Source organism: Patagioenas fasciata, chromosome Z, assembly GCF_037038585.1.
Source record: "Patagioenas fasciata isolate bPatFas1 chromosome Z, bPatFas1.hap1, whole genome shotgun sequence".
NCBI classification, from domain to species: domain Eukaryota; kingdom Metazoa; phylum Chordata; class Aves; order Columbiformes; family Columbidae; genus Patagioenas; species Patagioenas fasciata.
The window spans coordinates 69,618,614-69,635,892 of NC_092560.1; the positions used below are offsets into that span (position 1 = coordinate 69,618,614).

The following is a 17,279-nucleotide window of genomic DNA, read 5'->3' on the forward strand; positions in this document are numbered from 1 at the left end:
GTCTGGCAGCTGTAGTAAAACTGATGAATTGTTGGTTATCTGATGCAATCTGACCTTGATTTACTGTGCATGAGATTTTTATTCCATTTTCTGTTTAGTTTTGGCTTATGTGTTGTATCCACTCCTTGACAAGAATCTTGGCTTATAAAGTTGGCACTTTCCAAGTTAGTTCATAAGAAGATATTTATCATTTATGTGAAAGTAATGATTGCATTTTAAAGTCATTAAAATCTCCTGTTACTTCTTCAGAGAATTTTAGCTTTCTTCTATTCATATTTACACTAAAGGCAGAGTTAGGAAACTGTGCAATGTTATTGGAAGCCCCTTGGGCACACAGATTACAGAACAAGCCATAATTACCTCATAACACAATATTTTTTTCCATTTCACTCTGCTGATGAACAGAACAAAAAGAGCGTGAGGGGTAAAACATAAATGTAGTGAAGAAAACTTGGTTTCCCTCATCTGCTGTCAAAGTTGGAAGGTGCAGTGTGAATAAGACAAGTGACTGTAAGATGAAAAAGCAGAATCTTGTGGTTAAGGTACTTAAGTGCTGTCCAGAGAAAGGATATAAGCCCTGACACTGCCACAGAACTCGTATAGGCTGCTAGCAAGTCACTTAAAGTGAATTAAGCAGTCATTAAGTATACATTTGACATTTTCTGGGTGCTCAACTTAGCACCTTCAGGTTTGTGTTGTTGAAGTCCTGAGCACTTATTACTGCAGTGGAAGTCGTATTTTCAGCCCATGCCCTCTTCTAAAATACGCTTGCCCTGATTTCTACATCACCTCCTTTCAAAGCAGTGTTTGGAAAATATGCAAAGTTTCTAAAAGAGGAAAAAAGCAAACTAGAAGCACCCAAAACCATTCTCTCCTTCAGAGCAGAGCTTCCACAGCTATGGAATAGTTTGGTTTGGCTCTCAAGACCAGTCAAAGACTTGTCAGGACCTGCTGACTGCTGAGCAGTCCAGGATACCACGAGCCATTAGGAAGATAAGACAAGAGACAAGAGAACAGACAAGACAAATAGTGAGTTAATACAAGTTATTTACATTATGGAGCTGGTTTAATTTACTCGTTTATTGGAAACTAGCTAGTTGATAGCTAGCCATCATGAGTGTCCTTTAAAATTTGTGTATTTGAAAGTGAAAAAAACCCAGTTATTTAAACAATTATTCCTCACCACCGTATGTGTCATCTGGAAAACAGAAACCTACCTATGGCTAGGACTGGTAGCATAGCTTCACCTTTTAACACAACTTTGTGAACCTTTTGAAATCTATATGGTCCCTGACATCTATATTGTCCCTCACATCTCTTATCTTAGCAGCTGTGCAAATCAGCTGAGATTGTATTAAGAATATGCAGGCAAAAGCTATGCTATAATGGCATAAAATTTGAAAATACTCATCAAGAATTTAGGACAAACTACTGAATTACTTCAAACCCAGGAATTAGTAAATTAAAATGTAAATAGGTAGATGAATGTGATTACATGCAGAATCCAAATCTGTTAAGATTCTGAAGCAACTTTAACTCTGCCCTGTGGGCAGCTGATGAAGAAGAAACTGAAATGTGTCTTGTGTATCATATATGCTGCACATTTCCAAATTGCTCTACAACATCCCTACCTGGCAAAAAGCCAGTATGATCCCTAAATAACCTGCAGTACGATTTATGAAACACCTTTTGTATTTCTCTGCATGACACTGGCACAGCCCCAGCAGTTTGGCAACTGGCTGGTCTCCAAGAGGAATCATGCAGGAGGAAAAGGAGGGGCTGTGCAGCTTGGTCTCTTGCGTGTGGTAGCATGAACTGGCCTCTTTCCATATATTTTTCTTCCAGCCCAACCTCCAGCTGCACTTTGTTGCTGGTTTGTGGTCACTTACCTGGTTGGGAATAAGAAAAAAGTGCATATTGGAATGGTAAAATAGTGAAAGAGTGGGGAAAGTTGTGCCTAGATTGCCTTTTGAGGAAAAACTGGGAGCTGTTTTCAGGACCAGATTCACTCCGGATGCAGCTTTAAAATGAAAGAAGAGATCATCTTAAGTTTGAAGGACCTTGTATGCAAAAACAAATCAGGCAGCTTCCTGTACCATATATGCCTGGAAAGACTGTTCAGCCCTAAAGTGTCCAGCAGAACCTGGAAATTCCTGGTAAACTGTGACAAATCATGACAGGCCATGGAGATCAGAGGGGTCTTAGAAGGAAAGACAGGACAGTCATACATGGTCAGCTGTAGGTGCTAAATTGTAACTGGTCTAGACTAAAAAAAAAATCAGATAAAAAAGTGTGGGATACAAAATGCGTTACTGCAGGTATTAATTTTCAAATAGTTCTATGAAACATGGAGAAGCCTTGCCCCAGTCTAAAAACCAAATGTCTAGAAAGTGACTTCTAGTGTAGTCCATTCCTTTATAACCCAGCTCTCAAAAAACTGGCAGTGATGGTTCCATCAACTTCGGAAAAAAAATCTCATCTACAGTATATTTCAGCAATGTCTTTCCTGACACAGACATATTTGGCCTATCAGACATTTTATACTGATAGTATAAAGTGACAAGTTTTCTATCTGAGTGTTTGCAAAAAACTCCAACAACTCAGCTGCAAGTAAATTTCTGAGGTGGAATTCAGATAACTATGATTGCACATATAAGCTTTTTAGAAAAGAAAAACTGGAAAGAATTTACTACAACCCCAAAACTAGCAGAAACTATTTTTGCTTCCATTAACCTCAATGGCTTTTTCTACTGTTTTTCTTTACTTGATTTTAAGAAAATATTTGTGGCTGCTACATTCAGGAATACCAAAAGACAGCCATTTCTAGAGGATATTTATTAGAAACATATAATAGAGTTTTGCTGATGGAATCATTCTTGCCCAAACAGCAATTTCCTGAGGTGTAATAAAAACAGTAGTACTTAATACTAAAGCTTACTGCTTTGGATTCATAACTCCGTGGTGAGGTTATTGGACACAACCACAAGAACAGACATCAATTTCTCGTGTGAGTAAGAATACATTTTTTTTAAAATGCCAGTTTAAAGAAAACAGAGAAGCCAGTCTAGAGTCTTCCTCTCCTGATGGACAATAATGAAGTCAGTTCATCTCTGTCTGAAAACTTACACTTGCCAACAAGGCATAATGCATTTATAAACTAGAAATATTTTTCACCATATTTGAAAATTCTAGTGAATGACATAATGAATAGTGCTGTGACAGAATAAAGGACACACTGGAATCTGGGTAATTTTAGATCAAATTTATTTAAGGGAAGGAGGGACAAGAAATATCCTAGTCTATTGAAGAAAATATGGCTTTCACATTTTTACACTCAACATACAACAGAGTATGACTTGAGTGTTCTTCCTTCAGTTAAGTGGCATAAGATCAATATTAAAAAGTATCCTGTATCTCAAAAAAAACCACAAAAAACCCCTATGTTGTTGTCTAGCAGCAATGCTTGCAAGACATGAAAATCATCCTGATCTTTTCTGTGAGAGCTCTGAAGAGTCAGGAGCAGTGTCTGAGACATTTTTGTATCCGTTCTGAGTATGTACAGTCCTGGTGACCCTGCACACGTGTTTTTAGCAGGCTGATTAGCAGCTCAGCATGGTTCAAGTTCACAGTCTCTTTCAGAAAATGCTGTTCAGATCCAGACAGTGATTTTTATTATCATCCCCACCACTTCATAGCAAATAAACAAATGCAGTTATATTGCTATTTTGGACCAACTACAGCCAGTTGCACTAGGGGAAACCCAGAAATATTCCATTACTGTATTCAGAATTGCTAGTCATTAGCTGTGTTTTAAATGAGATTAGGAGTTACATGTTCTTTTTCATATGAAAATACATTAGTCATACGTTCCTGATTAAGTGATAATTGATGCAAAATACATACTAAATAGCTCAAAAAGTATCTTTTTTTCCCTTTACCATTCATTAAAAAAAAAAAATGTTTGTTGAGCCCGCTCAAAATATCGCTACTACTGTAAAGATCATACTTAATCATTTCTGTTTACCATTTCTGCTGGTACACATAGTGCCAGCGAGGCTAGGGGAGGTGTACCTGCACGTACCTTCTGTCTGTAGGATACAGCTCCACAGTAATGACATCTAGAGAGTTCCACGCTGAGATGGTGAGGCCATTGTAGAGGCATAGCATACCTATCATCATGGATTCACTGGTCCCAAACCACAGGAAAAAACAGCTGATGCCAGACAGAACCATAGAACCACCTAGATATGAGACAGTTGAAATGAATACTAATTGGAGCTGTATTTAAAGAATGGTCTTTGCTTTGTTGAATGTTTCTGTTCATACCGTGTAGGTAAATAACTGACCCATATATTCGCATTAAAAACTAAAGAGACCTCCTTGGCTAGTAAGACTGGCCAGGCAGACAATTTTAAGTGGCTTACTAAAAAAACTAACAAACACACAAACAAAAAGAACCAAACCACCACCACCCCCTTTCTTCTCAGTAACAAACACATAACTCCTCAAATACTGGGATTTATCATGAAGTATCATGCTGGAACCCTCTCTGAACTCCCAAAGCAAGCTGCTAGGGGAAAACTACCCACATTCTTCCTTGTTCATCCTCTTCTGCAATTGCATGAATCTTATTCATATATTGTAGCAATAAAAACAGTGAGTGGGAATTGCATTTATATTCTCCTAGATATTCTCCTAGAAAATTACCACAATGAACTACCACACAGTTATTTAAGCAAATTGAAAACAGATTTGTCATTGCAGATAATCCAGAAGAAATAGTTTTCAACTATGTCACTTTGCAAAACAGATAACAGGGAAAGGACTGCTGAATCTTCTGAGGAGATGCTCCACTACTTGAGAGTCATTTCTGTACATCTCACTTTCCTTTCAGCTGGAGCAAAGACAAGCCAACGGTCAGCACTCTCCAAAATCTCATCCCAAATGCCTAAATACATATTGGTCTTGTAATATGAGTGCAAAACAGCAATGACTTATAAAGTGGCATAGCAGAATCATTTTTGCCTAGGGTTTCTGAATCTGAGGCTTTTTAAAACTGCACTTCATATACTGCATAAATGAATTATCTGCAGAAGAATGTTTTGCACCTTTCTGAACAAAATCCTATAAAAAGAAAACATTTTACTTTATTGGGAAAGCTTTAGGTTTTTATGTTTTTCTGCATTTTAAAGCTAAGTCCCTACCTAGCATCGTTAACCGTCCAATTCTATCCATCAGGAGAGCAGACACAATATTCCCTGGTAAGACTGCAAGCGTTCCAAGGAAATTAACAAAGTAGATCCAGTAGGCACTGTAGTCATCATCGAAAGAAATCTGACATCCTGTTCTGATATGGAAAAATGTGCAATTTATCAATTCACTGTCAACAAATTTATATTGCTCGAGATCTGTGGAAAGAAGAAAAAGAAATATTTCAGCTAACAGCCATCCCCATGTGCAGCTTTAGATTAAAAACATTTCAAGTTAAGGTAACTTTAATGACAAATCATGGCTTTCACTGCTTCGTAAAATGGGATTAGTTATTGCTATTGATTTTGATACATTTTTATCTTAATAGAAAAATTTTCAAAGCTCAAGGAAAAGATAAAGTAAGGCCTGCAATCAGGCACATTATATAAATATATATCAGCTCTAATTGGATTGTATTTGGTTAAGATTTTTCAGCACTAGCTCGTCTTGCATAAAAAGCACTGGGTATCTGCAATTTTCTATCACTTGATCATGCTTGGTATGAGGCCTTCTATTTCCACACCGGACATCCTTTCAGATGAGACTGTCGATCATGCCCACTTTCGTTTGACTTCTTTCAAAGGTAAATACTCCTACAGAATTCAGTTTAAACTAATTTTCATTTCCAAGAAGGCATCTTGGTCTTCAGTTTGAACATGGATGAGTTATTACATGCAAACATTACGGCCATTCTTCTCTGAATACCATTTTAGAGATCTCTTGTTATACTTTCACTTTCTTTCTGTTCCTGTCAGCCTTATAACCCTGAATCAGGAATATCTTCCTTCCAGGCAAAGAAAGATAGGCATTGCTTGCTCTGAAGCCTAACTCTCTTACTATTATGATTGCTGGTGCTAGAGGAAAGCAATAAGAAGTGCCCCATCTTTACAACAAACTTAGTTGGCCATGTTCTACTTTCAGTTATGTTTTATTAAACTAAAAAAAAAAAAAAAAAGAGTCCTCTGTTTAAACATACAAAAATATGCACGCCTATTTTTGCTAGAATACCTTGGGGACAAGGAATGATTACAGATTAGGTAGTTTGAATCCCACACTCAGATTCTCATGCCACAGCAAGTACAATGAACAAAGAATTTAACAAGTCTCATTTAGACTAAATAAAAATGCACTAGTTAAAGTTACCAATAAAGCAGCAAACATATTTTCTCCTCTCCAGACTGAATCTCTTTAGAGATGATTAAAATCAAAGTCATGTTGACTATTTGAGTCAGTATTAGGCCTGCAGCCTCATGTGTGTGTGGGTATGATCCTTTCACTTTTCTGCTATAACATTACTTGAGGTCTGCTGTTTTTTATAACTTTAATGCTCTACAAGAGAGATTCCTGTATGCTTTATTAGAAATCCAGAAATTATAAACATAAGATGAGAACATGCAGCCTAACAATGGATGTTCAGAGTTTTTTCACTTTTATTACCTGTGTTGTAGAAGGTGGTATTCACAAAAGTACAGTTCCTGAAGTATGTGTTCAGTGAAGTAATGTCTTCAAACACACAATTCTTAAAAAGGGAATCTTCAAAGGTCACTGATTTAAACTTCATCATAATAAACCTGCCCAATACAAATATTTTTTGTCAGTCTGCCTTCATAGGTTAGAAAGAGCAACAGGTGAAGCTGATGTAGCATCACAACTCTAAAAAATCTCAACCCTAGCAAAAGTGATTCCTTAAAGGCATTCTTCAGTCACAATTAACAATTAGGTGATTCTAGAACACTATCATTCAGAAAAAGCATTAATAAGACAAATATCTCTAGATAACTTCCTGCCACAGCCAGGAATATAATTTCTTTGACAGTATTTCAGTTATTACTTGTCCTTGATCATCAACTAAAACCAATGTCATGACATCCACAGAAAAGCCTTGCAAGATCACTATTGCAATTTGACAGTCAGAAATTGGGAGGTCAAGCTCCAGAAACTCAGTCTCTTGGCACAATCAATCACCTGCTGGTATCAACAAGCTAGAAAGAAAGAATTTTTCAAAGAACCTTTATTTCTCCAGATAAACACACTGGGCTCTGTGTCAGACTCAAATCCAAAACGTACCAATCCAAGCGTTTAAAAAGGGTTTCACAAAATGGTTTAGTGTGAACACAAGAATTACGTTAGCAGTTAGATATATAGATATCTAACTGTAAGTATGTGTTTGTTACTCCTGTGTCTTTGGATGAAATTGTAATTACTGTGTTCATAACAGGCATAAAAAAACTGTCAGTAGCTTTTCTTATTTCTGAACATAGAATCACAGAACAGTTTGAGTTGGAAGGGACTATCAAAGGTCACCTAGTCCAACCCCCCTACAATGACCAGGGACAACTTCAGCTAGTGCCAAGCTCAGAGCCCTGTCCAGCCTGGCCTTGAATATTTCCAGGGACGAGGCATCTATCACCCCTCTGGGCAACCTGTTCCAGTATTTTACCAGCCTCACTGTAAAAAATTTCTTCCTTATGTCTATCCTTAATCTCCCCTCTTTTAGAGAGGGAAGGGGAAGGGGAAGGGGAAGGGGAAGGGGAAGGGGAATGGGAAGGGGAAGGGGAAGGGGAAGGGGAAGGGGAAAGGAAAGGAAAGGAAAGGAAAGGAAAGGAAAGGAAAGGAAAGGAAAGGAAAGGAAAGGAAAGGAAAGGAAAGGAAAGGAAAGGAAAGGAAAGGAAAGGAAAGGAAAGGAAAGGAAAGGAAAGGAAAGGAAAGGAAAGGAAAGGAAAGGAAAGGAAAGGAAAGGAAAGGAAAGGAAAGGAAAGGAAAGGAAAGGAAAGGAAAGGAAAGGAAAGGAAAGGAAAGGAAAGGATAATTGTATTCACAGGAAAAGACCTATTACCTAATGAATTGCCTTGTGTATTGGTCAGAAGAATGGTGTTTTAATACATTGGTTTTTAGTTACTATGTAATTTCTCATTTGCCAAAGACTCCAATTAAAATAAGACTGGAATTCTGTGTCAACTCATTAACATTTTTCATATAGCACTTTCCATTTTAAAATGTTGCTTAATTCCAGAGGAGAATAGAGAGAATTTAACCATTAAATTAGTTAGTTGGAACAGAAATGATAGAGTATGTGTGCTACATTCTTCTGGCGCACTTTTTACCTTTGGACAGGAAATATATTTTGACTATATTAAAATTGGTGTTGTGATGATTTGAATTAAAACCCCACAGAAATGTAATTAAATAAAACATCAAGTATTTCTGGATCTTCTAGTTAAGAAAGAACATGAAGAAAACACTGAGCTTAAGTGTGAGTGGAGTACTGAAATGTTTGTGGAGGAAAAATATCAAATGAGGTCATACTTCCGTGGAAAATGCTTTGTGAATCTCAAATATCTGTCACAAGTCTATTTAATTTGCACGTTTCAAAGAGTAAATTAGTGATTTAGAGTATAATTAATACACTAATGCTAAATTTAGAGTTCTACAAGAATTTTCAGGACAAATTGAGAAGATCTCAGCTGACAGAATGCTGTTGGTTATTGGCAGTAAATGGTTCTTTGTTCTTATGAGAATATCTACCTCCAGGTAAGAAGCAGAACTGGGAAGCTATGACTAGTTTAAAAATGACATAACTCCTTGTTTTTGCCTGTAATGCATAAATCTTAACTGTGTAAAAACTTTAATAAAATAACAAAAAACCCTTATGTAAAGAATTTTAAACCCCAATATTACCAAAATAAGTAATTTTATGCACTTAGACACAAATTTTCCTATGGAAATAATAATTACTTAGCACCATGACATCCACAAGACCATTAACATGGTTGTTCTGCATATTTCTTAAAAGAAACCAGATACTTAAACCAGCTGTGTTTAATTTCTCCCTAAGTTATCTTGTTACCTGTCAAGTTCAGATACAGCATTAATATGGTTGGTTTCAGTTAAAAAACATGAAAGGCACTGCCAATGTGTTGATTCCTGGTTTAGAGCTGTTCATACTATTTATTGATTTATGGCAACTTTTAGCTTTTATTTTCCTGTGCTAAGATCCTAACCTCTCAATGCACAGCATTTTCACCGAAGCATCTTTCATCAATATAAGAAAAGAACCAACAACAGAGATGAAAGTATGTCCTTCCCCAGCTCTCTACAACAAGCCACATGTCTTGAGTCTGAAAACCTTTGAATCCCACTGTGAAAGGAAGTGTCATTAACTTATGCTTTTTGATCTGTTTTTTTTGGGGGGGCAAGGAAGCTGGGTTGCATGGGAAATCTTCACACAAGACACACTAGGTCATGTACAGGTTCACTTCTCCCCATGTTCCTCAAGTCATAAGAAATAAAGAACTGAAATAAATTCCCATTAAAAAGTACCAAAACCATCTATTATTAGCTAATGGACAAAATATTAGATTATTAGAATGTGCTTTAAAACTACGTGTTTGTTTATTCCAGCAAAATCAGAATGTTAGGAGGTCTCTAAACCTGTCATTGATGTATTCTCCACTGCTGTGAATCTGATTTTCCAGTGTGAAGTTGAAGACGAAATGGGAAACCTCCTCATTGCGGAAATGTTTCACTTGTGACGCATACTCATCTGATTGCAGGTGTTTAATGACATCAGGAAACCAGACAGATAAGCCATAGTAGCTGTGAAAAACACAAAAATCTCAGTCACCAATCTCACTTATTTGGAAATCTGTACTAGATGAGGATGAGCAGCTCTCTTGGCCACTTATGTGATGGAGCAGTTGCTCCAGCATAATAAAATCCTCTATAAAATGAAAATATTGAAAGATGTTGCCCCCAGAAGATTACAGTTTTCTGTAATCTTGATGAGTCAGGCTTGCAAGCAAGACCAAACTAACCCATAACTACAATGTTTGTGCAAAGATACTGAATAAAACCTTTCCAAATAAAAAAGATAATCATGGTAGCAGAGATTTGCATGCATATGATCTGTCTGTCAAGTCTGTCAAAAACGGTTTAACATCTCAACTGCTCTTACCCAAAAGACAGGGTGAACCATACAGCAGTAAGTTTGATTGTATTATCCTTCACTGGATAGTTGAAGCATCTCATAAACGTCAACCAAATCTGTAAATCATTAGGAAATACATTTATTTTAAATCATATTTGAACTATTTTCTTAAATTATAGAGCTTTTTGATTCTGATTTGCTTGCTTTTCTAGGACACCAGGAGAGCTGATCAGCTCTTTGACAGGTCATGCCTGTACTTCTCATACAAGTACGTTAATCTCCAGCTATAGCCAGTTTGTTCTCTTTCTGTGTTTTTCCAGCTTTTTTTCATAGAATCACAGAATGGTTTGGATTGGAAGAGATCTTTAAAAATCATCTAGTCCAACATTCTTGTGATGGGTAGGGACATCTTACACTAGACCAGGTTGCTCATCCAACGTGACCTCAAACACTACCAGGGACAGGGCATTCATAACCTCTGGGCAACCTGTTCCAGTGTCTCACCACCCTCATCATAAAAGATTTCTTCGTAATGTTCAATCTAAATCTATCCTCCTTCAGTTTAAAAACATTGTCACCTCTGTCACTACAGGCCTTGGTAAAAAGATTCTCTCCAACTTTCTTTTACATCTCCTTTATATATTGAAAGGCTGCAATAAGGTCTCTCTGGAGCCTTCTCTTCTCCAGCCTGAACAACCCCAACTCTCTCAGTCTTTCCTCATAGGAGAAGTGTTCTAGCCCTCTGATCATTCTTGTGGCCTCCTCTGGACCCGCTCTAACTGGCCCACGTCTTTCCTGTACTGGGGACCCCAGAGCTGGATGCAGAGCTCCAGGTGTCTCACAAGATCCTGTATCTCACAAGAGCCGAGTACAGGAACAGAATCACCATGCTTCTTTTTATGCAGCCTAGAATACAGATGGCCTTCTGGGCTGTAAGCACACATTGATGGCTCGTATCAGATTCTTTATCCACCAGTGTAGACCATGCCCATTTATTCACTTCTCCTCTGATCAGCACAAATTTTCCTAATCTCTAGGCAGCTTCATTTCACTATCTCAAACAAACCTGAGATCTTGTCAGAGAAGTCTTCTTCTCACCTCCTTTCTGGCTTTAAGATGCCAGGTTTCTAACATCTGTCAAAAGTTATTTTTTGACATTCGTAGTGTTTTTTTTTTTTTTTTCTTTAATTAATGAGGCTTTTCTGTATCTTTATTGCAAGTTTAAATGGTTCTGCATAATTTTTGATTTTACAAAAAAGAAGAGAAGGACATGGAACACAAACCAGTGAGCTTCTATTGAACTCTCTGAAACAGGTCTGAAGTCATGCTCTTGTAAAACATTTTACACGATTAAAAATACATGCAGATACAAAGCCTTATAAAGGTTTTATTAACATTCATTTACACCATTCATTCATTACTTTACCACTTGTAAGTAACATGGCTGCCTCAAGAGATAATTTTTTCATCTCATCATGTGTCATGTCTTTCCATAGGTATGTGCATATAATGCATATATATGCATTCCCAGTGCATATTGTATTGTGGCGCTTGGAAATATGGCTGGGTAACTACTTGCCAACATTTGTGTGAAAACCAATGCAGTTTTTTCCTCCTCAGAAGCTGGGACCATCCTCTCTGATTCACCTACCCGTCTTCTGGGTCAGGAAACCAGAACACTAACTGGTTCCTCAGCCTCCTCATTGCACGGAAAACGTAGCATTGCAGTTGTCACCAGCTCAATCAACCCATCCTATTTTGAAAGGCTAATTAAAAATCAGAAAGGTAATTAAAGAATGAACAGATATGTTGTTACTTACACCATATAGCTCTGTGCGAATTCTAACAATACACCTCCTGTACCAAGTTCCTGTATCACTCTCTATTTCTATGAGCTCATCTATCTGCTTTGGAGTTTTGATTCTGTTAACCTAGAAATAAAAACAGAACAGCAAATATTTGCATTTTCTTGAATCATTAACTGCCTGTCAAGGAGTATTGGAAAGTTTTAGTAAATTCCATAAACTAAAAGCAAGCAGATACTAAACCTGTGTCTACACTTGGAATGTTTTGGAAATACTGTATAAAGGAATAGTAGCATGCTATCATGCCTTATGGATGCAACTGTTTTGGAAAAGTTCTACTTTCAAAGCATGCAGGAAATTCACTTCCTCTGACTTAAACAGGCTGTTACTGTCAGATTTTGCTAGAGTGTTGCTGTACATATCTCTAATGTCAGAAAGGATAAAACATTATTGAAACCCCCAATTAAGCATGTCCAGAGTTTGCTATCAAGTGGTTTCTGACTTGCCATCACAACATTGTTGACAGCCTATTGCAGCCTATTGCTTAAAGACACAGTAATGAAAATAGAAGTATGTGAAATGTCAAGAATTAATAGCTGAATAATATTTTTCTTTTGGTCTTATTTCCTGTAGTGCAAGACAGAGAACTCTCTTTGGCTTTTGGATGTTGACTTTAACTATTCTTTTTAATGAAGAGAAGAAAAGCTAGGTTAAATGATTTGGAACCATGCATGTTATTGCTTTTATGTGCAATCATCTACTCGATCTAAAGTGGAATGAGATAAACAGATATCAAGGAAAAATACTGAATTACTAGTGACAGAGAATGTGATGTATTCTTGTTGTTGTTATTTTATTATTATTATTATTATTATTATTATTATTATTATACTAGCATTATATGCTAATTTTCATTTTCATTGTCCTGTGTAGTAGAATAAGAATGTGTTATATGGTCTTTTCAGCCACAGGACCTGAGAAATATATACCATTGTATGTTTTTGGTTTCAGCTTCCACTCCGGTCCCAGGTCCATATCAATATCACAAAATCAGTGTATGCGTCCACAGTTTATTTAAATAAAACACAAATAGAAAGAGAATGGAAATAAAATAAACAAAATGGGAGAAGAGACTGCCTTATAAGGAGAAAGGGAACAACAGACCGCGTTTTCAATGGCTGACTGCACTTTCTGCAGGTAGCAATAGTTTGTGTTTCTTTTTAACAGAATTAGAACACCAACATCCACAAGCATATTGTATCATAGTGGATTACAGGACATTAGGGAATAGCAGTATTGATGTTAAAGCTCTAGTTTTCAGCCCACTGCTTTTACAGCAGTCTCATCTTATGAACAAAACAAAGAAAAACCTACTAAGTACTTTCTGTAATGACTTTCATGTCTGAAATACTGTAGCTCAGTGTCTTGCTAAACCATGACTGTATCAAAAGCCTGTACCCTTCTTGCCATGCTTCTTCTATTAGCAATAATCCTGTCTGCATAATTTCATTTTCTTAAACTACTTTTATGAAGCATTTTCTACCAAAGACTGAGTTGAATCCTCCAAGATTATTTAAGATCTCATACATACAGATATCCTCAAATGTCACACCACCAGGCACAAATAGCATGTCTTTTGAATCACACTATGTAAGTCAGTACAACTCTTGTAGGCTCGAGGGCAACCCTTTCACTGCCCTGGCCACCTGACTTGTTTGGAGCTGTGGAGGTTCAAGGAAACAGATGTATATATATCCTAGGACCATTGTGTGTGACTGGGGACAAAAAAGCACCTGGCCTTGATGTTTTTTAACATAAGAAAATCCTACTGAATCAAGACAGTGGTTCACTGAACCATGCAAATTCAGCTGTCAGTATATGAAGAATGAAAGAAAACACAATAAAGAATACCTATTTCAATGAAAATGGAACTTCTGTTCAAAAACAATTGCTAGAAATAGGCAATGTTTTAAATTTTACAAAATCAAGACAAGCTGCAAAGGAAAACATTTGCAGAAAAATTATTAATTGATATGTAGCAATGAAGGAGTGGAAAGAATTTTTGTTTAAGGGATACAAAGTTTTTTTTGGTTTTTTTTGGTTGGTTTTTTTTTTTTTACTTAAACATTTAGATGAACTTATCTAATGAAAGTGCATTTTAAGGACCCAGCAAGGTAACTAAGCTTGAAAAAACCTATTAACTTGGATAGTCTCATTAACAGAAGATACTGTTAAAATCAACGTAATACCAGTTCTGTTACTGTCACTGCTCTCAGGAGACGTTTTCAAAAGCATTAGGAGTCACCACCTCCTCAAATTCTATGGTCAGTAACTAGAATACATCCATTTTAGAATTTCTGACTCTAAAACCAACTGTTCATCTGTTGATTCCTTCTGTGTTCTGGAGGTTTGAAGATGAAATCCTCAATAAAGTGAATGACAAGAACAAAAATGACTTGTGAAAAAAATTTCTAGGAAAAGATGACATCAATATGATTAGGAAAATATATAAAAGAAAAAAACACTAGAACTACAGCAGCAATAGAGATTAAGTTGAATCAGCTAGGAGATCTAGAAAACATACTATCAAAGTTTTTCTGTTGTAACTAGTGACATGAAGTAAAGGAAAACAGTAATGCATAAGTAAGAGAATGGTACTGGATGAAGGAATAGAGCTTAGGAGAACTGTGTGTACAGATTACTGAGACAAAACATCACAATATCCAGGACTAACCTAGAACTAAAAAAAAAAAAAAAAAAAAAAGGAGAGAGACACTAAAAGGATGTCCTAAACAGATAACGCACAAGCCCTTTGCTTTCTGGGTTTTATAAGATGAAGTGCTAATGTTGTTCAACGAAGAGACGGTGCATTTTCTAGTAGTGCTAATGCAAGGTAAAATTAGGGATTTCTGTTAATATGTAACCTTGACATACAGTATCGTGCTTTTAATCCTTCAACTCCTTGATATCAGCAGCTCACCTCTCCCAATGTTCATTGCAGAAACTGGCCAAAATCCCAAGAGAGTGCTATTTTTTTCTTATTCATGCCTTATTCATGGCTGACCAATTAACAAAAATATCTATAAATAAACCTTTCAGTTTAAAATGGTTCAGCATAACATTTTGACAACCATAAGAGGAAGACTTCTTAGATCACAAGAAACAAGAAGTACATGTTTTGTTTCCTTCTCCATGGTTGCTTAGGACATGATAATGATTATGTCAATCTGATGTGAGACTGTACATGATCCTTCCTCTCACTTTTTGTCCCAGCACATTTCTGCCCTCTTCCTCATGCCTAAACTAGCACTGTATGGTGACAGGGTCTGTGCTATGGCTGTTCAATCAGTCAATGAATAACAATGCTGGCAGAAGAAAAAACAAAAAGTGACCAGGGGCAGGCATACTCCATCTGAAAGCAGCTCAGATCTGCAAGATCCAATTGTGAAACCACACACTAGCTGTATGATGTCAGGCAAATCTCTTTACTCACAAATTAAATCAGAAAATAAATTATTAGGCTAGGTGGGATTAGAGGTAGGTCAACCATGTATCAATAAATGTGGATTCAACATAACAGATATGCTAACCAGCCTTCTTTCAGACTAAATATAGGTGTTCTTGAGGCTCTTTGTGGAAAAAAAAAAAAAATGGAGGCAACAGAAACTACAGCCAAAGCAACAAACAAAAGTCTTAATGGCATAAAGTTATATGGTCAGATGTTTCCTCCCTCAAGACTGCCTCCAAATGCAGATCCTGTAAGAGGATTTCTTAATTGAGTTATATGTACATTAAAGTAAGAAGAAAGTCTCTGGATGAGGAAAACATCCCACATGTGGCTCTGAGAGAAAGCAGAGTGCCAGCACTCCCACAGCACAAACTGGAAAGGCAGACTGGATATCAAAGCAAGAAAATGCCTTCGGCTGTTCGGTCCTATCGTATTCAGGATGAAAAACTTGTGTATGCTCTTCACAAATAAGGAAGATACCATAAAAGAAGCTCCACATCTAAATTGCTAGTTTCTCCACCAAATAGAAACAACCTATCAATGCTTTGAATATGGCCTGCAAGTCAACAAGATGCAGTTCGATATTTCTGAAAATTAAATATCTGATATTATCGTTTCACAGAAGTGAGATGATTTTTTTAAATTATTACTTTAGCTGATAGAAATGGAAAAAAAAGAAATTTCAAAAGCTTTAAAGACAGCAGCCAACTAACCTGGACCTCTACTATGGGATTACTGTTATTATTAAGGGTGAAGGAAACTCAGTAAATAAAACAAATATGGAGTCTATTAAGTATCTTGGTACACCAGAGAAAATTATAACACCAGGTGTTCATGTACTCAAGAATATGCTAGCCAAGGGCGGATAGCTTCACATCTGCTGTATATATAATGATTTCAGTAGGAATTAAGTTCTTACACTGAGATATTTAGAGTGCAAATGATTGATTTTGTCATGCAGAGTATTAATATTGATTGCTTAAGCACTCCAGACCTTGCCAGTCAGCAAGCTCTCTATTGTGCTAAGCTGTGAGCTTTAAATGTAATACTCACTGTGAAGACTTTCTCAGGCTGACCACGAGCTCGCATGTTTGTGTCATGAATTTGCTTGAGTATCATCCAGGCTTCATCATGTTTTCCAACCTAAACATGTGATTGAAACATTTAAACAAAACATACAGTCAGATTAAGATATGCACTGTAGTCACTGAAGAACCTTAATGCCTGTTAAGCAGACTTAATGATGTATTATAAACACAGAAATAATTTTGAGTGGAATCTAAAAACCATTTGGAAAGTTATACCTCCAGCAAGAACCGTGGGCTTTCTGGCATAAAGGTGAGGGCTACCACAGAAGAGACGCAGGGCAGCGCGCAGACGATCACAAATACTCGCCAACTGTGGAACTGGTAGGCAGAGCCCATGCTGAAACTCCATCCTACAAAAGAAGGAATTCACAAAATGCAGAGAAATAAGGGGCATTGTACATGAAGTCTATAGTTTCTCGGAGGTGCAAAACAATACCTGTATTTAAATGGAGCTTGACTAATTTTTTCTATTTCCACAAATATTGATGATTTCACAAATAATCATAGAATCATTTTGATTTGAACAGATACTGAAGATCATAGAGTCCAACCATTAACCTAACACTGGCATGAAACCATGTCCCTAAGAACCTCATCTACGTGCCTGTAAACATGTCCAGGGATGGTGATTCAGTCACATTGCTGTGCACGCTGTTCCAACGCCTGACAATCTTTTCCATGAAACAATTTTTCCTACCATC

At 36.8% G+C, this 17,279-nt stretch overlaps 1 protein-coding gene across 1 annotated transcript in view; it reads right to left on the reverse strand.

Annotated features, from left to right (window-relative positions):
* SV2C (synaptic vesicle glycoprotein 2C) overlaps nt 1-17,279 on the reverse strand; it is a 117,955-nt gene that overhangs the window by 15,427 nt on the left and 85,249 nt on the right. Inside the window, exons 5-12 of the mRNA XM_065860738.2 lie at nt 16,795-16,928; nt 16,544-16,633; nt 11,998-12,108; nt 10,205-10,293; nt 9,682-9,846; nt 6,688-6,821; nt 5,205-5,408; nt 4,082-4,241 (exon numbers count right to left, since the gene is read on the reverse strand). Of these exons, the coding sequence (XP_065716810.1) occupies nt 4,082-4,241; nt 5,205-5,408; nt 6,688-6,821; nt 9,682-9,846; nt 10,205-10,293; nt 11,998-12,108; nt 16,544-16,633; nt 16,795-16,928 (1,087 nt within the window). The remainder of the gene's footprint in view (nt 1-4,081; nt 4,242-5,204; nt 5,409-6,687; nt 6,822-9,681; nt 9,847-10,204; nt 10,294-11,997; nt 12,109-16,543; nt 16,634-16,794; nt 16,929-17,279) is intronic.